Below are 22,997 nucleotides of genomic sequence, written 5' to 3'. Positions count from 1 at the left end.
GTTGGCTGCTTTGGGCCGTTGAAGCAGGTATACGGTCGCCAGATCGAGGACTTAATACGCGCGTATATCAACTACATAAGCAAGCTCGAGTTCCTTTGTACCTTTCGCGCGGCCTTCTTTGCCTCTATCACTAAGAGGAATATATAGGGCGGTTTTGCAGGGGCTGGCCTTGTACCATACAATCCAGAGAGGGTACTTTCGAAGCTAGATATCAAGCTTCGTATACTTAATACCCCTAACCTTACGGCCGGGCACTGTATAGTCTTGGGTCTTCCAGACACTATACAACCCCCGAAAAGCCAACTTACAGTCAACGCTCATCAAGACTCGCATTGCCACCCACTAAAATAGCTCCCCGACTTCGATGTTGGCTGCTGTAGACCAGCTTACCAAGGGTACGATGGCTGTAATGCACCAGGTGGCCCTCCTTCAGGCAGAGGTATCTTCGCTCCGTAAGGCTAACGAGGCGCTAAGCAAGCGCCGGAGAGCCAAAAAAACACGTGTGCGGCTGGGAGGATCACTTGCAGTAGAAGATGCAAAGGATCTACTAGACCAAAAGGCTGTGGTTGGGGAGGTGGCACAAGAAATATAGCCGGATAGTGGTGGTGCAGGGGGGGCTTGTACGAAGGTTCGGTGCTGTGGTGTATGCGGCAAGCCTGGTCATAATGCCCGCACTTGCCAGGAGGTTGCAGAAGCATCTGATTCAGCCGTTTCTGATGTAATTGTAGTTGGTTGATAGTTTTGTTGTTTTGTAATTGAGGATAATGTTTGTAGGGTAGTGGAGAGTGGGTCATTCGCTGATATGGGTCACTCGCTGATAATGTACGTTAATAAAGTTATATACTAATATCTTCTATATCTCGTTCCTTAAACTAGCACCTAAGAATATATATCTTATAAAGGATATTAAAGCTAAAAGTAAAGAAGAATAAGATGTTAAACAACTCTTAGACTTACAAATAGCTAATAGAAGGCTAGAGTGCTTAATTTAATAGCTTAACTTTAGGTTAGAGGATAATTTATAGGAGTTAGTAGTATATTTTAACTATATAGAAAAATTAGAATAGTTCTATTAATAGAATCTAGACCGACTAAGGAAAAGAAGAATATAAAAATCTTCTCCTTATAAATAGCCGAATCCTATAGTCAGGCTACTTATATCAAAAAAAAAAGGTATAGATAGGATTTAAATCTATGATCTTCTAGAGTCTTTACTTAGATATAATAACTAAGCTATACTACTAAGCTAGTTTATTTGTTAGAAAATAGGCAGCAAGAATTAAGTTAAGAACCCTAGGGAGAAAAAAATAACTATAGATAATATCGCTATAAATATAGTGTATATAATAGATATAACTAAGATCTAACTATTATTATAAACCTACTATACTATTAGGAGAGGCTAAATCTCTAACCCTAGAAGAGGAGGGTGTTAACTAGTCGAACCCTTTCGGAATACTGTCATGAATTAACCCACATAGGCTAGTAGGGCCGACCTATATAGTCCGCAGGCGGTGCCCGCATCTAATTATTCCGGTCTAAGAACGGACCAATCAGAAGAGGATCACGCTTGGCATAAGGAAGGCTTGGTGATCCAGGTTTAAGGCTTACAAGAGATTACTAGTGATCCAAGGTGATCCAGTATAAGGGATCACTAGAGACAAGCAGTGGTCTATAGGAAACCTGTAGTATATAGGTTAGCTAGTCATTTATTCTAGAGGACTCGGGAAGTTCTCCAGTGAGCAATTCAAGCAGTAGCCTTTACCTACTATATAGACATTGCAGCTTGCATTGTTATGAACCTTTTGGCTTCACCGAGACCTATAGTCTGACTAGCATTACCTCCGACCAGCGAACCCTTTTAGAGGCAGGACTGCCTACGGTTTCGTCACACTTTGGCGACCTTATATAACTATTATATAAACTTATAAAGAAAGACATCGAGTTCCAATAGCAAGCTAAATGTAAGCAAGCATTCTAGAGGATCTACGCCGTAATTATCGCCGATCTAGTGCTCTAGTTGCTAGACCTATAGAAGCTATTTGAGGTCGAAACCGATATATCTAACTATATGATCGGATGATAACTTAGTTAGCACAATGAACAAAAGAAGCTATACCTAGTCGTATTCATTTCAAAGAAACCCGAAGGACTATAGTTTAACTACCCTTTCTACGACAAAGAGTTATTAGCTATTATCGAAGCATTTTAAGAATAGAGACTATACCTTAGCGATATAATATATAAAGTTCAGGTCTATATAGACTATACGAACCTATAGTACTGTATTACTATAAAGGTGCTAAACGGACGATAAACTCGATAGGTAGAATTCCTCCGAGTTCAACTTTAAAAATCAACTATAAGAAAGGCTTAGAAAACATATAAGTAGATATATTGAGCAAACGGCCAGATCACTTTAGAAATAGCTAACTAGAAGCCTTGTTACCATTACTTTAACAATAGCCAGATAGTTCCTCATAGTATACTCCCCAACCAGTAGAAGAACTCGATGATGATATACTTCTACAATAGGGTAGAGATCCTAACCTATAACCTCTACAACTGCTTGAAGAATATTGCATAGTCTTCAGTGAAGAACGGCTAGGAAAAGACTTCTAGGACCAGAAGCAGGATAATATAGATAAAAAGGCAGGTACCTCTTAGAGAGATAGAGCGTTATAGTATAATAATAAGGCCTATATTGCACCCTAAGATCAGACGGAACTGGTCAAGACAATCCACAAGTCGAAACTCAGAGGATATATAGGAATTGCTAAAATAGTCGCCAAGGTTCGGCAATACTACGACTTCCTAGGACTTAGGACCAGAGTCAAAACTATTATATTGGAATACAACCTCTATAATTGTAGCAAATCGGCACGATATAAACTATACGAGCTCTTAGAGCTATTGCCAATTGTAGAACGGCCATGGAGTTCGGTAACAATAGACTTTATTACTAAACTACTACTTTTAAAGGACTTAACTACCGGAACAAAGTATGATAGCATTCTTACTATAGTCGACCGACTTACTCTAAGTAGAGCTACTTCTTTCTGTACAAGGAATTATAGTTAGCGGAGCAACTTATAGATATAATCTATAGGCATATCGTATCAATCTATAGATAACTAAAAGATTAGATCATAGATCGGGATACTAAGTTTACATCGAAATTTTAGCAAGCACTTATAAAGCGTTTGGACGCGAAGAGCAAGCTTTCAATAGTATACTACCTGTAAATAGATAGCCAAATAGAAAGGCTTAACTAGATTGTCGAATAATACCTTAGAACGTTCATTAACTTCTAGCAGGATAACTAGGTTAATTTATTACTAGCAGTATAGCTTATATATAATATAATACCAATAGAAATAATAAAGGTTACTCCGTTCTTCACGAACTTCGGGTATAAAGCAGATTTACACCAGGGGCTAGATATTATAGTACCTCAAGCAAAAGTCAACGTAGAGAAGATATATATATTATATACGATACTAAAAGAAGAACTCGAGTTTATTTGACTTAGGATAAAGGAATACTACGACAAATATCGGCTCGAGGGACCTCGCCTTAAGAGAGGAGATATAATCTGTCTGATTTTTTGAAATTTAAAAATAACACGGCCAAGTTAGAAACTCGACTTTAAAAAAGATTAGACCGTTTAAGATTGACGTAAAAATTTCGATATCCAACTACTAACTTTCGTTACTATTAACGATAAAGCTATATATTAATATCTTCTATATCTCGCTCCTTGAACTAGCATCTAAAAACGTATAGCTTATAAAGGATATTAAAGCCAAGGACGAAGAAGAGGAATAGGACGTTAAGGAAATTTTGGACTTACGAATAGCTAATAGAAGGCTAGAATACTTAATCAAATAGCTCGACTTTAGGCTAGAAGATAACTTATAGGAACTAGCAGAATATCTTAGTTATATAGAAAAACTAAAAGAATTCTATTGGTAGAATCCAGACCGACTAGGGAGAAGAGGAAGGGCAAAAACCTAGCTATATTCTAGCTCTACGACTTATAATATAAAGCCATTATACTATTAGCAGGAGCCTAGATAGGATTCGAACCTATAATCTCCTAGAGCATTTACTTGGATATAATAACCAAGCTATACCACTAGGCTATTTCATTCGTTAAGGAGAAGGCAGCAAGAATTGGATTAGGAACCCCAGGTAGGAAAGAACGGCTATAGGTAGCAACGCTACGAATATAATATATATAGCAGGCGCAACTAAGACCTAACTACCAGCTATAAACTCCTATTGCCTTAAGAAACTAGAAGAATCCCATCAGAAGAACTCGGATCGACCTTAGGCGGCGGCTCTGCTAAAGCGGCCAAATTAACATCGGACAAGTCAAGCCCTAAGGAACTCTAATCGAAAGGAACGTCAGCCCTAAGCGCTTAGACGTTGTTAATCATATAGGACTCGGACTTCTGGATCTGACGGTCCTCTGCCTCTATCTCCTCTAACGACTATATACCACGACGGAATAACTTGGAACCCTGCTCCTTTAGAAAACGCTTCTGGCGATATAACCGGGCTAGGCGCCTAATAGCGGTCTATAACTAAGTCCTAAAGAACGAAGAGTGTCTTTTTAGCATCGGCCTCTTCCTATTTTATATATTTCTACTTAGATATAATCTTCGTTACTAAAAGAAGTTAGTCGATATACTATAAAAAGAGGAGAGAGTGTGACCTATAGGATAATGCCATACTAGAATCGATATATAAGCGACTACGACGGATATATTCGCTATAACGAGAAGACCTCTATATAACGCGGCAAGCAAGGTTGCGCTTAAAACACTAAGAACAAGGTATAGTATCTATATTATAGGATTCGATAAAAGACGCAAAAGCTATATATTCTTAGGCTTTCTTAGACTAGTACTTATAGACGTAGTCTGTTTTTATATTAGCACCTCTTAAGAAGAGGAAAGAGAGAAGTAGTATAGCATATTTATAACGTAGAATATTAGCGCTATTTGAAACGGACTTAGGCTTTCGGGACGAATAGCCCTAAAGAGGGAGTATTGTATTATGAATTAACCTATAGAGGCCGGTAGGGCCGACCTATATAGTCTATAGGCGGTGCCCGCATCTAATTATTCCGGTCTAGAAACGGACCAATCAGAAAAGGATCACGCTTGGTATAGGGAAGGCTTGGTGATCTAACTATAAGGCTTACAGGGGATCACCAGTGATCTAAAGTGATCTAGTATGAGGGATTACTAGAGATAAGCAGTGATCTATGGGAAGCCTATAGTATATAGGTTAGCTAGTCATTTGTTCTGGAGGACTCGAGAAGTTCTCTAGTGAGCAATTCAAGCAGTAGCCTTTACCTACTGTGCAGACATTGCGGCAAGCATTGTTGTGAACCTTTTAGCTTTACCGAGACCTATAGTCCGACCAGCAGATACCTTCGACTGGCGAACCCTTTTAGAGGCAGGACTGCCTGTGGTTTCATCACAAATACTCTATAATCTTAAAGCCTTCTAATTAATAATACCTATTATATTAAATAATTAAGCCTAACTAATAAGTTATTATTTATCTAATATTCGGATAATATTGTCCTTTTTATCTAAACTCTATATATTATAATAAATAAATTTATTACCATATTCCTTTAGCTTCTTCCGCTAAGTATATAGATAAGATAGTTGACTTAATATCTTCTATAAAAGGGCTTTAGTAGCTTTAATTCTAGCTATAATATTATCCTATTCCTATTGGTTCTTTAGGACTAGAAAAGGCTATATTAGCAATAAAGACAAGTAAAAAAATTACCTATAAAAGCTTATAATACTAAGACTATTACATAATTTATCTTTATAAATATAGTTCGAATAACGCCTTAAGTTCCCTAATATTATATACCGGCGCTTAGATATAGAGTTCTAATAATAGATATAAGATATAATTTCAGAGCCATCTCTCTTAATCGAAGTAAATAAGATATAGCGATCTAAGATAGTATTATAGCGGCGTTTTTCTATATATCCTGCTATAGTAAAGGTTAGCTAAGAAAACGCAAAAATATATTGGGAAAATAAGAGGAGGGACCTATAAAGGTATTAGCGTTAAAGATATAGGATAACCTATAGGTCTTTCAGGACGAAAGACTTAGAGTATTATATTATATACTAACCATATATAGCGGCCAGGTAGGGCGCGATCCTGGGAGCCCGGGCTAGTAGCCGTCAAGAACGGCAGGATTACCAAGATCAATCGAGAGTTGGTAATCCCAATAAGCAGCTTACCTACGATCACCGGGCCGAGGTGATCACTGGTGATCCAGGTACGAATGTACCTAGGAGAGGAAGTTATATATAGTTCTACCATTCTGTCACTCGTCCAGATAGCTAGCTTCCTCAGTGAGCAATACAAGCAGTAGAGTACCCCCTATCTTACTGTACAGACATTGCGACTTGTAGTGTTGTGAACCTTTTGGCTTCACCGAGACCTACAGTCCGACCAGCAGATACCTTCGACCGGCGAACCCTTTTAGAGGCAGGACTGCCTGTGGTTTCGTCACATGACATTGCGAGAGATGCATTGGACGGCCTTTTTAGGAATATCTACAGTTTCATCATATATAATATATATGACTCTATTAAGCTGTTTGGCTGCCCGGCTATTGTTCTACCTGCCTGGCCTTTGTTGTTCTTACCTGTGCCGTCAAATGCAATGCCAAGAGGACTTGGTGGTTTCCGGCCACAGTGATGGTATTGGATATATCATATACTGTGGGGCTCGTCTTGCCAGAACCTTGCCCGCTGCAATTGTTGGTCCGTCCTTTCTGTCCCTTGTCGATAGAGAGCGAAGCACTCGCTCCCACTATGTTGTTGGAAAGACTGACTGTCAGTCAAACCGGATACGCCTCAAGCGCCCGCCCCCGAGTATGCCCGACAAAACGCTCAAGGTCGTCACATACGCCGCCGGTGCCTCCCTAGCGGCGATTACGCTGATTTACGTGTTCGGCCCCACGTACTTTTTAGACAGTGAACCTTCGACATCCCAGGGCGGCGCGTTCTCTGCTCGAAAGAAAGGCGTTGTGGGACTCGTGAACCCTGCAAACGACTGCTTTATCAATTCGGTGCTTCAAGCGCTTGCAGGCTTAGGGGACCTTCGGCTCTACCTGATACGCGAGATACACCGGCGCAGCCTCGATGACGAATCCGTGTATTCGCAACCCGTCCCGCCAGGCTTGCTCGCCGAGGACGGAAGCAAGGCGGCTGTACCACGCTTTGCCAAGGATATACCGGACTGGAGATTGGAGGGGCTGCAGAAGGGCAGCGTGACCAAGAGCTTGAAGGATATCCTCGACGCCCTCAACGAGCGGCCAATCTACAAGAAGACCATATCCGCCGCACCGTTCCTAAGAGCGTTGGAGGAGGCTTTCCGGCAGCGGATCAGCCGGCAGCAACAGGATGCGCAAGAATTCCTGCAGGTGGTGGCCGAGAGGCTCTGCGACGAGTATCACGCGGGCCGGAGGGCGCGAGACTTTGCCAGGCGGCGTATGGCCGCTGTAAGCAATGGCCCGGCTGATGCAGAGAAAGCCGGTGCTGCCAACGGTGACGCGGATGGCAGCGCCCCGGAAGAGGAAGAGGGCTTCCCCATGGAGGGCAGTTTTGAGTCGCAAATTGAGTGCCTGACTTGCGGATTCAAACCCCGGCCCACGATATCGACCTTTTGCACCTTGACACTCAATGTGCCCCAGCTTCCGGCGACAACGCTTGCCGCCTGCTTCGACGGCATGTTCAAGACAGAATACATTGATGACTTCAAGTGTGAAAAGTGCCGTCTCCTGCACGCCGTGGCCCAGTTCGAGCAGGAGCGGCAGTGGTCCGCAACGGAGGCAGCGAGGGCGAGAGCTCAGGCCGCCGTGGAAAGACTTCGGCTGGCCATCGCAACGGATCCCGAGGCCCCGCCAGATGATGTCGTGCTCCCTGACCTGCGTTACGCACCGAAGCGCATGATCGCGCGGCACATTCGGATGACGCGGTTCCCCAAGGTCTTGGCCATCCATCTCTCGAGGTCCATCTTCGATGCCAGCCACTCGTCGCTGAAGAATCTAGCCAAGGTGGTGTTTCCAGAGGAGCTGCCCTTGGGTGGCTTGCTCCAGCAGAGGAAGTACCGGCTACTTGCCGTGGTGACACACAAGGGGAGTCACCACAGTGGCCATTATGAGTCCTTCCGTCGCCAGGTTGCCTACCGGCCGTTTTCCAACCCGAGTACATTCCAGGCATCGGAGGTGTATAGCAGGACGGCCAGTCCCGCGCCTACGCCCCGAGCCAAGGCTCGAGATCAGCCCTTGAAAGAGCCTACCGGTGGCGATCTGACCCCTCCTTCTCCCTACGCCGCCTCCACGCCTGCAATGAGTTCGCTGAATCTTTCGTGTACCAGCACGGACGAAGCAGAAAACTCGGTTGGCCCGGAGCCGCCTGCAGCGGCGCTCGACTCTCCGGCCCAGGACAAGAACTCAGCAAGTGGGGAGGTGGTCGGGGCATCCCCGATTCCTGGTTCCCCCTCAGCTGCCTCCTCCCCCGCGCCCTCCCCAGCTGGAAGACCCAAGTCTGTGGCCGCCTCTGACAGGCCTTCACTAAGCAAGCCATCAGCGGCCGCAAAGTCAAAGCAGCGGAAGCAGCAATCACGTTGGTGGAGGATCAGCGACGACAAAGTTAAAGAGGTAAGCACTCGGGATGTGCTGAGCATGCAGCGAGAGGTATACCTGTTGTTTTATGAGCTCGAACGGCCCCTTTCGTAGAGGTACTATGGTGGGCTTGCGTGTGCGAGACGTTCGGCTTGAAATGGACGCAGGCAAGGTATATACACTGTACAGTTTGAAGGCGATGATCATAGGCAGCTAGACATCAAGCCAGCTAAGGCGCCTAGCACCACTAGTAACTCTAACACGGCGTGCCTGCATGGGCTTCTGGCAATGTGACATGTACCGAGTCTTAAACAGCCAGCTTTGCAACAGGGGAGGATAATAACATCAAGGGCGGCATGCGCAACTCTGTGCGACCATATTAGTATCCTAAGAAACAGAAACACGGCCAAACGATGTTGCTCCTGGCTCCGGGTAGAGGGCGAATCGAAACGAAGAGAAAGAGGCGCTTTCCCAAAGCCAGAGAAACACTCAAGCCGCCACTTCTATGTATCCCTTGGCCACCACGCACGTCTAACTCCCCGCAGCCGCATTGGCAAGACGGCATATTCATTCCGCCACTGGTTCCGTTTTCTTTCGGCCTGTAGCGTTGCCCCTTTGCTCACGGAGTACTGCCGGCCCCATGTAGAGCGAGCCATGGCTGAATCATTGTCCCAGCAGCTCCCTTGCCAGCTTGCCAGCATCCTCATCGCTCAGTGCAGGTTCGTTATGTGCAGCCTCTGCCTTAGCTGCGTCAAATCGCCATAGACCGCCTGTCTTGTCGGCATCGCCGTCCTGCGCAAGGCTTACAGCTGGACCAAGGCTGGTCAAAACAGGATCAGCAGAATCGTTCCGAGCGGTGAAGTAGCGCCGTTGCCACGTGCGTCCTTCAGCTCTCTCCTTGACCCGCATCTCGCGCTGAGCATTCTCTATTTTGCCCTTTTCCTGACTGACTCTGTCGAGATCGCCCTGGGCGATCGCGTCAGCCACCTTGGCCCACGCCCGCCTGGATTCTAGCGGGTGTTGCTTCTCCAGCGGCGCAACAATGAGTTGGCTGGCGGGCGACTCGGCGGGGTCCCAGGTCTCGAGGAGGTTGTCTTTGCTGTTGTGCTTTGTAGGGCCGGAATGAATCTCGAAAGTCTTGGTCCACTGGCCCGAAACGTTAAAGAGCACATCCTTCTCCTTCCCGGTAGCGTAGAGAACGGCAGTAAACGAGTTTTTCTTTCCAGAAAGCCATCCCTTGCCGCTGTAGTCAATCTTTGCCGTGAAGCCGGTGGACGACGTGATGTACGAACTGCCCTCCAACTCGATGAAAGGCGACCCAAAGATGAGACCTTCAATGTGAAGAGCCGGCAAGGTAATCAAGAAAGTATCGTGCTCCTCGGAGGACGGCACGGGAACCGTGAGCACCGCGTGCCCTATCTGCTTGATGTTGATTGTCTTAGAGAAGGACGCCTTCTGCGCATTGTAACCCTCCAGTCTGACCCCGCTGGGGATGTTGGTGATGTTATACGCAGTAGCCGGCGGATGATGACTGCAAATTGGTCAGCAAAAAGCTCAGGAGCCGACGGCTGTGATTGGAACTGGTACGGACCTAACTTGTTCACTGATCAACTCCGTGGTTCCGGCGTTGTCCTCCCACTTGCCGAGGAAGAGCTCGCCTAAGAAAGGATTGAGCGGCTTCTTCTCATTGCCATATTGCTCACTCCTGCTAGCGTACTGCTGCTTGAGAGTGGTCAAGAACCACTTGAGCACAAGGAGCGCTCTCTTGGCAGCGTCGGTTTCCTTGGCGGGGGCGGCGAAGACGGAAGGGTGCTCGCACCAGTACGAACTGAATTCGGTCAGGCTCGTCGATGAGAGTATGAAAGGCGGCGCCGTGAGACTGGAAAGATCCCCGTTGAAGGACGCAATCGACTAGACCGCGATTGAGTGTTAGCGCGTGCCTCGTCACTTCAAGCTGAGGTGGGCAGCCACGGAGGCGACAGCCATCTAGCCTAAGAGTTTCAAGGTGTAGAGTCGCGGACCTTGAGGAAAGCACCCCAGCTGGCTCCCATCCCGCCGGCCGGCTGCGGGGCTGTTGTAGAGTCCATCTTGTCGGCGGCGGCTCCCAATGGGTTCGAACGGGTATGCAAGCGGGTGGATGGGTTAATGCAGACAGGTCGATTGTGTAAATGATAATTAGGGGCAATAGAGAACGCGAGAATGCTACCAGGGGGTGCTTCAGACGGCGTAATACTATATCATAAGGCCTGCCTGTGCGAGGGGAGGCTAAATGGAACTGGATTTCTGACAAGATGCCAGTGGTGATGGGTGTTGACGCCGGGCGGAAGTTGGAGTGTGGAGCCAACGTGCCAGCTGCCCTGCAAGGTTGGCGGCAATAGCACGTTGCGGGGCAATGATGTAGCGATGGGGCTCTCTCGAGTCTCGAGTCTCGAAGGCTCTCACGTGCGCAATGCAGAGCACGAGCCACATTTCCCCTGACATGTCCCCTGAACATGTCCCCCGAACATTTCCCCTGGAACGGGTACATTCTGTACTCCGTCCTTTTTACCTTTCACTTCAGTCAGCCACAGAGTGCAGCACCACGCTTGGGCATGGTTGGGGATGATTTGGTGGGCAGTCGAGCTGCCGATTGAGTCACTTCGAGACCTTAGACCAAGGGTGGCTAGAAATATCAACTCCGTACCAGGAAGGGAGCTCGCATAGTACCATGAGGTTTGTCCTCTTGGTGGGATTCGCCCACGCTCCCAATTTCGCCACAACACCTAAGGTAACGTAGCTACCGCCCTTATTCCCATCGGCAATAAAGGGGGAGGAGAGAGAAGAGCGGAATTGTTAGGCTGGGCTTTAAGCCAACCTGGCTTGGACTTCGGCGGCCCACCACTCGGGCCAGTCAACCACCTTCTTGTCACGTCGCGCTGACTCGGCGCAAAATACCATGGCATGGCTACGGATGGCCTCCTCCAGAGTGCAGCCGATCAGCTCGCGTTGCGCGCGGTCTGTGGACCAGCCGTAGTTCTTAACCTTGTCGACGGCAGTGACAAACTGGCGGGTCAAGCCGATATCGCCGCCCCCATGGTCGTGGCTTTCGACCGGAGGACGGTGGACGGTCGTTCGTCCGGTGCGGAAGTCCTCGACGGTGATTGTGGTCGAGTCGGCAAAGATCTCGCCGTCCACCCCGTATAGGTGAGTGTACCGCTCGCAGATTCTTCTCGTCTGTGCCACCATGTGGAAAACCGCTGTCTTCGAGTTTCGGCTGTTGCCTCCATGGCGTGCTGGCAAGGGGTCATCCTCCCAGGTCATGGTGACCACCTGTTCGTCGCAGACGTCGTTGTCGCTCTCGTATACACATCTGCCGAACCAGTTCCGGCGAGAAATTTCCGAGTCCGGCGTGCCGGAGTCATAGTCCCTGGCAAGCTCGTCGAGCATGGCCGCCTTCGCCTGCGCCTGGCTCTTGTACGACTCAATGTCGGGGAGGACGATGCTCACAGGCCACCCCTTGTTGCCCGACTCGACTCCGGCCAGCTCGTCACCCACATAGATGCGCTTCGCGGAATATTTGCAGATACTCTCGGCAGGGCATGACAGACAGTTGGTGGCAGTGCCAGCTTCCACCGGCTTGCGGCTTCTTTTGAAGTACTGCAGCGAGCCAGTGCTAGCGACGGTGGACGGCAAATGAGGAGGAGGGCAGTCTTGGGCTGCGCAATCCGGTGGCGAGCACAACAGCCACAAGAGTATGTCAATGTCGTGGCAACTCTTGGTGAGTAGACTCGGGGCCGACGTGCTCTCACGACGCCTGGGCCGCGTTCGTCAGCTTGTTTCTCTTGCCTTCCCAGGCGGTCGGATGTCGTTGAAATTTGTGGGAGAATGGCTGGACACCGCCTGCCTGCCACGACAAGGAGAACGGGCAGCGTTTGAGAATAAGAGCTTCGAGGACACCTACCAGTTCCCGCGGACATAGCTGTGGGTGAAGTGCCACCATCCCACCGGTTCTGTATGTAGCACCGACAGGATGTCGCCAATGACGCGGTCTTGAAGGAGCAGCTTGCGAAGCAGCGTGTTGTGAGGGCTGTAGCGCAGAACGTGTCCAATGGAGAAAACGGCTGGCTGGCCACCGGCAACCTTGTTGGACTGTAGGGCTTTGTACATCGCAACGCAGTCCTGGAGCGTCGTTGCTAGCGGCTTCTCGCACATGATATGGAGCCCGCCGAGCTTGGCGAGGGCGACAACGACTTCGCGGTGCATCTCGTCCAATACGCAGACGAAGACCGCGTCGACACCGGCCGGGACGTCTTTCTCGCCCGCCTCCACACGGGCCCGACGGCTGGTTTCGTAGGCGATGAAGTCGTTCCAGTCCGCGAAGGCAGCGCCCTCGGGGGGAGGCTTGGAACCCCAGATCATGGTGTCGCCGAAGCGGTTTCTCTTGTATTCATCCGGTTCAGCCACTGCGGCCACCACGCCATTGCCTAACGATTTCACAGAGCGGGCATAGGTCCGCCCCCGGGAACCTGCACCGATGATCAGGACGCGCGGCAGGTTGGCCGAGGGCAGCAGCCGCTGTTCACCATCCACTACTTCACCAACTCCTACTTGCGCGGGCTGCCCGGTGGTCGACATGGTCGACTATTACCAGCAGGTATTCTTGTGGTCAGGTGCTATGTGTGGATGTGAGGAGTGAACGAGACAGCAACCCGTTTGTGGACAGAGCCGGCTAGGGTGGCTGCTTTTGGAGGGGATGCCAGCTCTTTGACCAAACCTGAGCCGCCTCAAGCTGAAGGCGCACTTCCCATGCACCTCCTCACCTTTGCTTGGGTTACCTATGCTACATATGTAGAATATGACAGGGGTAGGAATGGAATCGTGTGAGCCCCGACTGCAATTGCAGGCCTAATAAGGTAGCACTGGGTAGGTACTCAGGTAAGGTAGTACGGTTGAAACTGTCCAGTGAGGTGGAAGGCCATGGTCAGCGGCCGTTCATGCGTTGCTAGTAAGTCTAGTGCCACGGTATGATTAATAACCGATAATGCACTGTGCTAGTGACTTAATCGCTTTCCAGGGGCCTTCCCCAGGGCCGTGCACCATCAAGTATAACGCAATTAACTCTATTAGGTGGTCGACATAATTGACCGTATCTACCTGACCTTAGACATGTCTCAGTCTGTTGTCACAGTTGCTGAAGAGATTCAGCGGCGAGAGGCCCTGGTCTGGATCGACTGCGAGGTGTGCCACTACTCAGGTGTTCCATTTGTCCTGTTGGCAGATATGCTAAACTCATGTTTTCCAGATGACCGGCCTTGACCCTGACACAGACTCCATCATTGAGATCTACTGCCTCATCACCAATGGCCAGCTTGATCTGCTCGACGACTCCGGTTGGGGCACTGTCATCCACCAGACGCCAGAGCGGATGGCAATGATGGACGAATGGTGCACCCGCGTTCGTAGGTGCCCTCCCCCGGAGTCTCGAAACACCACTCCTCCCCCCTTTTCTGGCCCATCTATACTGGCGGCACCTGGTGGGGAAGTCGGAGGGCTGACGAAGTCATCCTACGAAGAGCAGACGGCGACAGCGGCCTCACCGCCGCTGTCATCGAGTCCACCGTGACTCCAGAGCAGGCGGCCGACGGCCTGTTGGCGTACGTTCAGAAGCATATTCCCGAGAAAGGTGTAGCACTTCTGGCCGGGAACAGCGTGCACGCCGACCGGGCTTTTCTCCGGAAGGAGCCATACCGGAAAGTTCTCGATTACCTGCACTATCGTATTTTGGACGTGAGCAGCATCAAAGAAGCGGCACGAAGATGGTGGTACGTAGCGTAATGACCTTCAGTACACTCCGTCCTCCCTGGGCATCCTACACTGACTTTGTTGAGCAACAGCCCAGAAGTCGCCTCGGCAGCCCCCCGCAAGAGAGGCTTACACCAGGCAAGGGAAGACATACTCGAGAGCATTGAGGAGGCCAAGTATTACAAGGACGCTATTTTCCGGGTCTCCAGGTCTTGAGCCGACCATGGGACACCCGCCTCGACGTTTCATCCTGTGGCCACTGTCCGCCGGGACAGAAAAGCAAGCAATCACTTTATTCACATGAGATTCCGAGTGTAACTGCGCCTCTAGCAGTTTATTATCTTGAACTGCACACGAACCTTGCGCGATACAACTAAGTTCTCACATCCGGCTCGTCCCGGCCGACGAATTCCTTGAACTTCAGGAGTTCCGTCGCCATCTTGATCTCGGGACCAAGGAAGTCCTGGGCGTCCATATCATAAGTGGCAGGGTCGCTGCTGTGTTGTTCGATGTACAGGCGGATAGTCGCGCCCGAAGAGCCGGTTCCGGAGAGTCTGACGACGATACGGCTTCCAGAGGAGAAGCAAGCGTAAAGACCCTGGTTTGACGATACAGAGCCATCCAGATCGGTATAAGAGAAATTGCCAGCCTTGGTCACCGTGCGATCTAACGGAAAGAGAGAAGAAAAAGAAGGAATGAGGTTAGTAACGGCTGACAAAAGACAATCTCCCAACCTAGACGGAGAGGAAAGGCGGGGAGGCAGAGATGGCGGCCTACTTGGGCCTATACATACCTCCGACTTTGCTGCCAACGAACTTCGGATCGGCCACTAGATCCTTCAGAACGCCGACGACCTTGTTGGCACCCTCCGCGTCGACATTCTCGTAGTCATAGCGGGTGAAGAAGGTTCGACCATACTCGTTCCAGAAGTCCTTTTGGATCTGCTTGATGCTCGGCGTAACACCCGGGTTGGCCATGCCCAAGCCAGCGATGATGTTGAGCCAGGCTACGATGGCCCAGAGGCCATCCTTCTCCCGGATGTGGTTGCTGCCGGTACCGAACGACTCCTCGCCGCAGATGGACAGCTTGTCGGCATCAAACAGAGCACAGAAGAACTTCCATCCGGTCGGCACTTCGTAGCAGTCAAGGCCCTGCTTCTTCGCCACAAGGTCCACGGCACCTGACGTCGGCATGCTGCGAGCCAAGCCGTAAACTCCGTTCCTCTTGAAGTAGGGAATAAGCTGGGCATGGTGAGCGATGATGGCCAGACTGTCACCGGGTGAGACGAATGCCCCGGCACCGTAGATCATGTTACGGTCACCGTCCCCGTCGGAGGCGGCGCCGAAGGGGATCTTCTTCTTCTCAACCACCTTAACCAGATCATGCGCGTAGGTGAGGTTTGGGTCGGGGTGGCCGCCGTTGAAATCGGGCGATGGCTCGCAATTCTGGGTCGACTCGGGACCTAGGCCGAGCTCCTTCTCGAAGATGGCCTTGCCATATGGCCCGGTAACGCCAGAGAGGCCATCGAAGAGAACCTTGAAATCGGTGTGAGTGGCGAAGAACTTCTTAATCAGGTCGAAGTCGAAGATGTCCTTGAGCATGTCAACGTAATCGGCCGTGCTATCCACCACCTCGACCTCAAGATCCCCATATGTCTTGGTGCCGATGTTGGAGATGTCGATGTCGGGGAGATCTGCGATCTTGTACGACTTCAGCGTCTTGGAGGTCTCGAAGATCTTGTTGGTGACCGATTCGGGCGCAGGGCCGCCGTTCGCAAGGTTGTACTTGATGCCGAAGTCGTTTTGCGGTCCTGCACCGGCAGGTTAGACGCTACAGCCTAACATAGTTGTCACGACAGAAGGTCACTTGCCTCCGGGATTGTGGCTGGCAGTCAGCAGAATACCACCAGTGGCCTTGCGCTTGCGGATTACATGGCTGGCGGCGGGCGTCGACAGGATGCCATTCTGGCCGACCAGCAGCTTCTTCACGCCGTACGCCGCACCAATCTTGGCGATCAGCTGGATGACTTCGGGGTTCCAGAACCGGCCATCACCGCCAATGACGAGGAAAGCACCTTGGATAGATTACTTGTGAGCTCCTCTGCGTCCTACAACATACCGGGCGGCCGGAGTATGGTTGTGGACAAGCTTTCTTACCTTCAGCGCCCTCAGGGATGGACAGGAGGATGCTTGTAACGAAGGCCTCGCTATAATGAGGCTGCTGGAAGACCGTGACCTTCTTGCGCAGGCCGGAACTAGGAGGTGGGTGGGCCGCGTCAGCATTGCGGCATTCCAAGCGTGTAGATGGATGATGGTAGGTTCAGTTGGTTGCGGTTGCGGGCAGCCCGAGGAGCTCAGCTCAGGGAGCCCAGGGGCGGGGCGGGGCGGGGCGGGGTCATCAGTGACATACGTGCCGGGCTTTTGGTCCGTGAAAGGCGTGAATTCGACTGTCTTGACGTCCATCTTGTACTAATGTCTGCCGTGGGATCGGGGTTCTTGGATCAGCTCTCGAAGACGAAGCTCTGGCAAACAATGGTTTACTGCCGATATTGCGTTGGACGGGAGTGAGGGAGGAGTCAGAATCAAGAGCGGCGCTGTCTTGAAAGTTGCTTTTCCAGGGTGCAGCTAAGTGGCCCCACCAACGCCAACCTGGCGCTTCTCAATGCTTCTTTTGTCTGCGGCGTGTTGCGGCGCTCGCTGGGTCTCGCCAGTATCAGTGCCCGAGTGGGTGGTGGTGCATGGAGTTGAGGCTCTTATTGGAGGGTCAACATAGTATGTACTCCGTACTATGTATTGTACGCCGCAATGTCAACGAGTCCAGTCTTGATGCGGCGGATTTGAATCTTCCGTTGCCCTGTCCATCCCACAGACTTAGACTTTCTTGCCATAGTAATAGCTACCAGGTACTTAGTAAGTACGTGGCATTTCCAGAACATCATATCGGACCTAGATTTGCAGCACTTATTACAAAAGCTGTCTCGGAGCATGTAGAGGGAGGTTCAACTCGAGTGGGTGTGTGCCAAACTTTGGCCAGACAGAATGGCTGTGGAACAACCAACTCTCCCTCAAACCGTGATGTCATCGACGGAACTACTAGTACCCCTGACGTAACCAACTCTACATATGACAATTCATCAGTACGACCCGATGACAACGTGGTAATATAAGTAAAATGACGGTAATTTGGCACTGTCGGTATCTTGACAGCCTTGAGCTACGCCCCTACCATCTGGAGGAGAGCGAGCTGCATTTGATCCTGGCGAAAGATAGGATGGAAAACGAGAAACGGCCGTGATAGGTGGCTTAGTTTGGAAGATCTTTGGAAGATCTAAGCTGTGGGGTACCTAGTAGGTACTACTAGTACTAGTAGTTGCCAGTGAGCGGGCCGTAGCTAAGGAGGAGGCAGCAAACCCCCCCTATGCAGAGGCGGCAACCGTAGGCTCGATATCTGATGCTTCCGAAGAAGCCGACCTTACAGAGAACAGCTCCTTGAACCTCTTTGCGCCTGAGTTCGATACTGAGTTAGTAACCCACTGCAATGGGGGAAGAAGGGAGCGAGAAGTGGCCGATTGCTGAACAGCAGGCAGGCATCCACCCAATACTGGGCCTGGACTGCCGTCCACATACCTTCCTCTCGGTCGAAATAGATCTCGAAGGCGCCTGATTTATTCTGGCGCATGTTCTCCTGTCGATACTTGCCGCAGAACACATAGAGCTGGACATCCTTGAGCCAAACACGATGTCGCGAGCGCCGACTGAGCCATGTTGGAGACTGGGACTGGTGGGTCACTGGTGAACGGTGTTACTAGTATTAGTACGTCGATTAAGGAGCGACAAAGAGGAGGAAAGGACAGAAAGGACAGGGCGGAGAGACGTTAGACTTGCCAAAGGCGGTCCAAACCGGACACTGTCTGAGCTCGCCTTCCCATACCGCAGCATGCAGGCGCAGGCCTCTGGTCTGTATATCCTCGTACACGATGAGGGAATGTTTGAAGCTGTCGTCGATGATTTGGCTGGCCAGTCCGACCAGTTAGTCTACTGGTGTGCCCATGTGAACCGCAAGGCGGAAGCGGATGGTAACCTACGCCTGGAACAGCCGTTTTTCTCTGTGCAGCTTGAACTCGTTCGGGTGGATCTGGACGGTCAACAGGTTGCGTGCTTTCAGGGCAACGAATGTGCAGTGGAAGAGCACCATCTCTGGCCACCGTCAGCTGACCGCAGGAGGGCATCTCGGGACTAGATCTGCGTCTACCTTCCCATGTCAGAAAGTATAATGCTGCCCAGAGCTTGCTGCACTGCTCCGAGCGGCTCCATCGCTTCAGCTGCAGAGCACTGCCTTCGCGTTCGATACATAGCTCATGCGCGCCGAACATGGAGTACCATGGAGTGTCATCTTGTATCGTTCTCATCAGAAAGTAGGGACACTGGTCGACGGAGCTCAGGAAGACCACGATGGAGATCCTGTCATTGTCGAACGGTCTGTTGTATCGAATCATTAGAACACTGTGGCGCACTCCTCGTGATGCGGAGAAACAACAAGCGGACGGAGCGGCCGCGGACCAACACAGCCTGCAATGCTTCAAGTCTGCAAGTTCTCGGCGGGCACTTACCGCCTGAAGAGGACCTTTGAATCTTGGGGTACGGTTAGATGACCCCATGGGTAGAATGGACCGAATGACTTGGACCTAGCAGGGCACCAGTGAGAACTCGGATCCGATACGTGGGACAGAACAGGTAATATTCACGGTCTTAGGTGTTTCAACGCCGTCCGCGACGGAAGAGGGAGAGAGAATATCAGCTCCGCCCAATGCGAATTCTGCTAAGAAGTTAGAGAACAACAGCCCCGAGGCATGCGGCACCCGGAAAACACGAACGCGGTCTTGCACGACTGCTAGAGACATCAGATCCTGGCGGACCACAGAAGTGCCAACTTGTCCTGGGGGGCGGCTGCGAAGCATGTCAGTGGGCACTGTACATGCAGTTATTTCTCCATACCTCTCTGGTCTTGTATGTTCGTTGGGCTCATCGAGAAAGCTGCACTTACATAGTCCAATCTGTTCACAGAGTGTGACAATCCGCGCGCGAAGTGTCTCGAGCGTGTTCAGGTCGAAGCTCGGTGACCTGGTCAGCAGCTGCTTGAGTAGCGATAGGAAGTGGTTGAAGAGCACGAAACGCTGCGGTAGCGGAAGGCCCCCGGCTTGCTCGGTCATCTTATTGTACATTTTACGCCATCTTATCTCTCGGTGCATCGTCTTGTCCTCATAATACGCGGTGATGTCCGTCAACGTCCGGGACAGGCAGGGCAAGACGACGTTCAAATAGCTGGCTATGATGGGGACACGCGCGATGTGCATCTGTGAGCGATCGGCGAGGCCCCGGAGGAGTCTGCTCGAGCCTCGTATCTCGCCGGCCAGGGCTATGAGATGGCTATGGAAGGACTCGGCGAGCGCCGCGCGCAGTTGGTCCAACCCCTGGGCAACGACATCGGCTCGGTCTGCCTCGCGGCAACAGCCGAGGAGGAGGTGCGTCTCGACAGGGACGTTGATGGCGACAGACTGCTCCATTCTCTGCGACTTCTCCCTCAAGGGGGGTTGGAAGATATAGGTCAAGAGTCAAGACCGTGGTGTCAGATCCGGGACAACTGGTCACATTGACGGTGCCGGCCCATTGCGCATCTCTGGCACCATGGCTGTGCCCCGTTTCCGGTCGGGGCCGTCTGAAGTTAGCTTATTATCGACTGGCGATAAACCGAAGGGTTCTCCTGAGCCCTGGCAGAGGGAGCGCGGGAAGTGTTCGAATAGACAAATGCGCTAGCCCTGGGGGAATTGTCGTCGGGATGCGGCTATTGAAGCGGAGAGAAAAGAAGCTTCCAACTGGACTCCCCTGTGTTTCGATTCTCTCGAATGAGAAAACAGGGTGCACAGCGCATGCCGGAGGGTATATCGGACCAGCGTCGACGCCAGGCTCAACCAGCCGAAACCTGACGTGACGTGAGCTGCAGGCCGCTTCCCACGATCCGACAGACAGACAGACAGACAGCCACCTCACCCCGTGGAAGAATAGAAGGAGATAGTGCCGAGATAGTTAACTAACGGTCCCCGTCAAATGTCCGTCGGTAGGAGAGTGCTACGGCCGTAGATTGGGCAGGCCTAGTGCACTTGAAGACAGGAATCCCTTGGTGCCGACGAGGTTGCACCCAGGCGATGAACCGAACATCCTGCGAATGAGCAGCAGGGTGCGAGGACGGCCGTCAAAGCGTCGAATGGAAGGTGCAGCAACACAGCAAGCGCGGGGTGACAGCAGGGAGTCAGAGACTGCCACGAAGCCCAGTCCGATTGTCTCCGCTGCAGATAGCCCCAGACCCGTGCGTTTCGTGCATTGGGACGGGCCTCACTTTGGCTCTGGGGACGATGGTACTAATTGAGTGGATCGCGTGCATGAATCCTGCAGCCTTTTAGCGGCAGTGAATGTCTCTCGAACCCGGGTCCTGCCCGCCGACAGGAGATTGAGAAACTGTGTACTACGGTAGTAGTTCAATAGACGCATAGGTAAAGGCCAGACCTAACTCTCCACTACTATCATGTCACATCGCAAATCTCACAGGCGCGTGGTGCTGATTTTCCACTGCGTTCAGGTCGTCAGCAAGAGAGCGATGCATGGAAGGAGGTGGGATGATGTTGAGGTGATGCCGTTCAGACAAAAGGCCCGGGAACCAATCGGGCAGCAATGCCTGTGGCGACCAGCCGGTCTTCTGTTACTTACTACTACTTACTCTACTTGCATCCAACTGGATACAATACCTAGGCAGTAGAAAGGTAGGGTTGCTCGGTAACAAACAATCCCCTAAGTTGCCCTGCCTTGCTTCAACTTGTGCCGCCGTATCTGCATTCGAGCTCAACTGCCCAAAGCATCGGGACCCCTAGGCTATGCAGTCGGGTAGCGAACTTGAATATGCTGTTATGGAGCGGCCGGTAGAGTCGAATACAGCGGCCAGGAGACTGGAGGGCGAAAAACCTCACAACGTACCTAAGGTATGGATGGCCCGGAACGGATTTGGGACAAATGAAGCCAGTGACACATACAAGTGTGGCTAGGTAGATCATGTAGCTTGTCATGGGGGACACTTTCAGACTAGGCACAAAGGCCCTGAGTGACCGGATGCGGGGAAAAGGTTTCTGTTATACATGCCGTGAAGTTCGCGCTGCAGCCGCTGCAAACCACCTGCTAGAATGGAGTATCATCATCCATGCCAAAGGAGCTCTGCCTTCCGGTTGCCTCAGATCATAGCAACCCACCCTCGCTCGAACCCTGCCCGAAGGGAAAAATAGAAAAGATAAAAAGAGAAAGCACTGAAAGCCCATTTGCCGTGCCCCTAAGCAACACCGTCCGTCCCAAAAGATACAAGGATAAGGAAGCCTCCTGCCGATGACATTGCCCTAGCCGATTGCCTGTCATCTCATCAAGATTGGCTGCCCAAAGCAATGATTTGGAAAGATAGTGAGACTACGAGGACTCTTCTTCGTCCGCCTCGGCCTGGGCCTGCTCCAGATTGTTAGATGGCAAGAACTATGGCAGAAGTGCAAGATCGGCAAGACTTACGTTGTATGCTTGCTTTTCGTCCTCATATCGCTTCTTGTCAGCGGCAGCTTTGGCCTCATACGGAGCCCTCTGCTTCTCGCTGAGGGCCTTCCACCGCTCTCCCAATATCTTGCCGACTTGGCCAAACGAGACTCCAGGATTTTCTTCGCGGACGTTCTCCCTTTGCTCATTGGCAAAGAACATGTACGCTGAGAGGCCTCTCTTGGGAGCGTTGGGATCTGGGATGACTGTAAGCTTCTGACCACGATCGGTTGATAGGAGACGCATCATGCACGCTTCAAGAGGACCTGGAAGAGGATATGGCTTGCGACGACATATCACTTACCCTTCTTAGCGCGCCGCTGCTTCTCCACCTTGCCCGACTTGCCCTTAGCTTGCTTAGGCATGGTGATGGACTGGAGAACGGTGAGTTAGTAACCATGTTTCTAAAACCAATGCAGAGTCAAGCGCCGGGTTAGAAGTGCATTGGCGGGGCATGACGTCGCGATGATGCGCGCGTGTTGCGCGTTGCGCACGCGCGGCCCCTGAAATCGGTAAAAACAACAAAAGGGGCTGATAAAACGACGCGCGACAGCTCTGTGGGCACGCCGTGCATTGCTTGGCGTCGTCAAGTCGCAAATGCGAATTGCGACCGACAACAAGGGTAAAAGGGCCGCCCGAAGCTTAGAAGACGCCAATTGGGAACTTGAGAAACATACTGATGTTGGCGAACGGAATGTGGGTTGTGGTGTTTTGATAGTCTGTGCGGCCGGTTAGCAATTGACGCGATCAATTGCGTTGATTCCGCGGTCTGGGAGCTCAAGGTGAGGAATGAGCTTGGGAGGCGAGCTCTAAGTGGAGAGCGCACGATGGCGAGGACCAGACTTCTGGACAAGTGACGGCAGAGGCTTGAAAGCAGCCTGGAACTGGGCGCTGACCAAAATGCGCACCAATGGAAA

General features: G+C 51.0%; 7 protein-coding genes and 1 pseudogene across 8 annotated transcripts; 2 read left to right on the top strand and 6 right to left on the bottom strand.

Moving 5' to 3' along the window:
* Positions 1-4,068: 4,068 nt before the first annotated feature.
* On the bottom strand, positions 4,069-4,145 carry B0T15DRAFT_t7 (annotated as a pseudogene). Its single transcript has one exon. The product of its transcript is annotated as a tRNA-OTHER (tRNA).
* Positions 4,146-6,928: 2,783 nt separating this feature from the next.
* On the top strand, positions 6,929-8,794 carry B0T15DRAFT_387143 (uncharacterized protein; the record flags this gene model as incomplete). The annotated part of the gene is made up of 1 exon (XM_062864366.1): positions 6,929-8,794. One exon carries the CDS (start codon positions 6,929-6,931, stop codon positions 8,792-8,794), a length of 1,866 nt encoding a protein of 621 aa, XP_062726110.1.
* Positions 8,795-9,343: 549 nt separating this feature from the next.
* B0T15DRAFT_481730 (uncharacterized protein) lies at positions 9,344-10,767 on the bottom strand (the record flags this gene model as incomplete). The annotated part of the gene is made up of 3 exons (XM_062866047.1): positions 9,344-10,211; positions 10,272-10,591; positions 10,702-10,767. 3 exons carry the CDS (start codon positions 10,765-10,767, stop codon positions 9,344-9,346), a joined length of 1,254 nt encoding a protein of 417 aa, XP_062726109.1.
* A 575-nt stretch (positions 10,768-11,342) lies between these two features.
* Positions 11,343-13,396, bottom strand: B0T15DRAFT_33638 (uncharacterized protein). Its single transcript, XM_062864131.1, has 2 exons — positions 12,621-13,396; positions 11,343-12,473 (listed from the first exon to the last, which is right to left on the bottom strand). Exons 1-2 carry the CDS (start codon positions 13,292-13,294, stop codon positions 11,525-11,527), a joined length of 1,623 nt encoding a protein of 540 aa, XP_062726108.1. The 5' UTR covers positions 13,295-13,396; the 3' UTR covers positions 11,343-11,524.
* A 296-nt stretch (positions 13,397-13,692) lies between these two features.
* Positions 13,693-14,956, top strand: B0T15DRAFT_33312 (ribonuclease H-like domain-containing protein). The gene is made up of 4 exons (XM_062864130.1): positions 13,693-13,897; positions 13,962-14,118; positions 14,238-14,481; positions 14,554-14,956. The coding sequence occupies exons 1-4, from the start codon at positions 13,826-13,828 to the stop codon at positions 14,675-14,677; spliced, it is 597 nt and encodes a 198-aa protein (XP_062726107.1). The 5' UTR covers positions 13,693-13,825; the 3' UTR covers positions 14,678-14,956.
* B0T15DRAFT_33091 (uncharacterized protein) lies at positions 14,730-17,060 on the bottom strand. The gene is made up of 5 exons (XM_062864126.1): positions 16,871-17,060; positions 16,618-16,715; positions 16,332-16,535; positions 15,255-16,271; positions 14,730-15,127 (listed from the first exon to the last, which is right to left on the bottom strand). The coding sequence occupies exons 1-5, from the start codon at positions 16,921-16,923 to the stop codon at positions 14,835-14,837; spliced, it is 1,665 nt and encodes a 554-aa protein (XP_062726106.1). The 5' UTR covers positions 16,924-17,060; the 3' UTR covers positions 14,730-14,834.
* Positions 17,061-17,876: 816 nt separating this feature from the next.
* B0T15DRAFT_425689 (uncharacterized protein) lies at positions 17,877-20,039 on the bottom strand (the record flags this gene model as incomplete). Its single annotated transcript, XM_062865638.1, has 9 exons — positions 19,501-20,039; positions 19,335-19,407; positions 19,206-19,276; positions 19,071-19,145; positions 18,713-18,939; positions 18,546-18,657; positions 18,335-18,473; positions 18,088-18,238; positions 17,877-17,965 (listed from the first exon to the last, which is right to left on the bottom strand). Exons 1-9 carry the CDS (start codon positions 20,022-20,024, stop codon positions 17,877-17,879), a joined length of 1,461 nt encoding a protein of 486 aa, XP_062726105.1. The 5' UTR covers positions 20,025-20,039.
* A 1,924-nt stretch (positions 20,040-21,963) lies between these two features.
* On the bottom strand, positions 21,964-22,445 carry B0T15DRAFT_489006 (high mobility group box domain-containing protein; the record flags this gene model as incomplete). The annotated part of the gene is made up of 3 exons (XM_062866562.1): positions 21,964-21,999; positions 22,060-22,277; positions 22,385-22,445. The coding sequence occupies 3 exons, from the start codon at positions 22,443-22,445 to the stop codon at positions 21,964-21,966; spliced, it is 315 nt and encodes a 104-aa protein (XP_062726104.1).
* Positions 22,446-22,997: the final 552 nt, after the last annotated feature.

This window comes from Chaetomium strumarium (assembly GCF_033439665.1).
Source record: "Chaetomium strumarium strain CBS 333.67 chromosome Unknown B0T15scaffold_1, whole genome shotgun sequence".
NCBI classification, from domain to species: domain Eukaryota; kingdom Fungi; phylum Ascomycota; class Sordariomycetes; order Sordariales; family Chaetomiaceae; genus Chaetomium; species Chaetomium strumarium.
Note: the sequence above shows the minus strand (reverse complement) of the source record. Positions and strands in the feature narration are given on the sequence as shown.

Coding starts and splice junctions, on each gene's coding strand:
- B0T15DRAFT_33638 (XM_062864131.1), bottom strand. CDS start 13,294: ATGTCGACCACCGGGCAGCCCGCGCAAGTAGGAGTTGGTGAAGTAGTG. Junction 12,474..12,620: donor AGCTATGTCCGCGGGAACTG/GTAGGTGTCCTC, acceptor AACGCGGCCCAG/GCGTCGTGAGAGCACGTCGG.
- B0T15DRAFT_33312 (XM_062864130.1), top strand. CDS start 13,826: ATGTCTCAGTCTGTTGTCACAGTTGCTGAAGAGATTCAGCGGCGAGAG. Junction 14,119..14,237: donor CGAATGGTGCACCCGCGTTC/GTAGGTGCCCTC, acceptor TACGAAGAGCAG/ACGGCGACAGCGGCCTCACC. Junction 14,482..14,553: donor GAAGCGGCACGAAGATGGTG/GTACGTAGCGTA, acceptor GTTGAGCAACAG/CCCAGAAGTCGCCTCGGCAG.
- B0T15DRAFT_33091 (XM_062864126.1), bottom strand. CDS start 16,923: ATGGACGTCAAGACAGTCGAATTCACGCCTTTCACGGACCAAAAGCCC. Junction 16,536..16,617: donor CATCCCTGAGGGCGCTGAAG/GTAAGAAAGCTT, acceptor AATCTATCCAAG/GTGCTTTCCTCGTCATTGGC. Junction 16,272..16,331: donor TGCCAGCCACAATCCCGGAG/GCAAGTGACCTT, acceptor CTGCCGGTGCAG/GACCGCAAAACGACTTCGGC.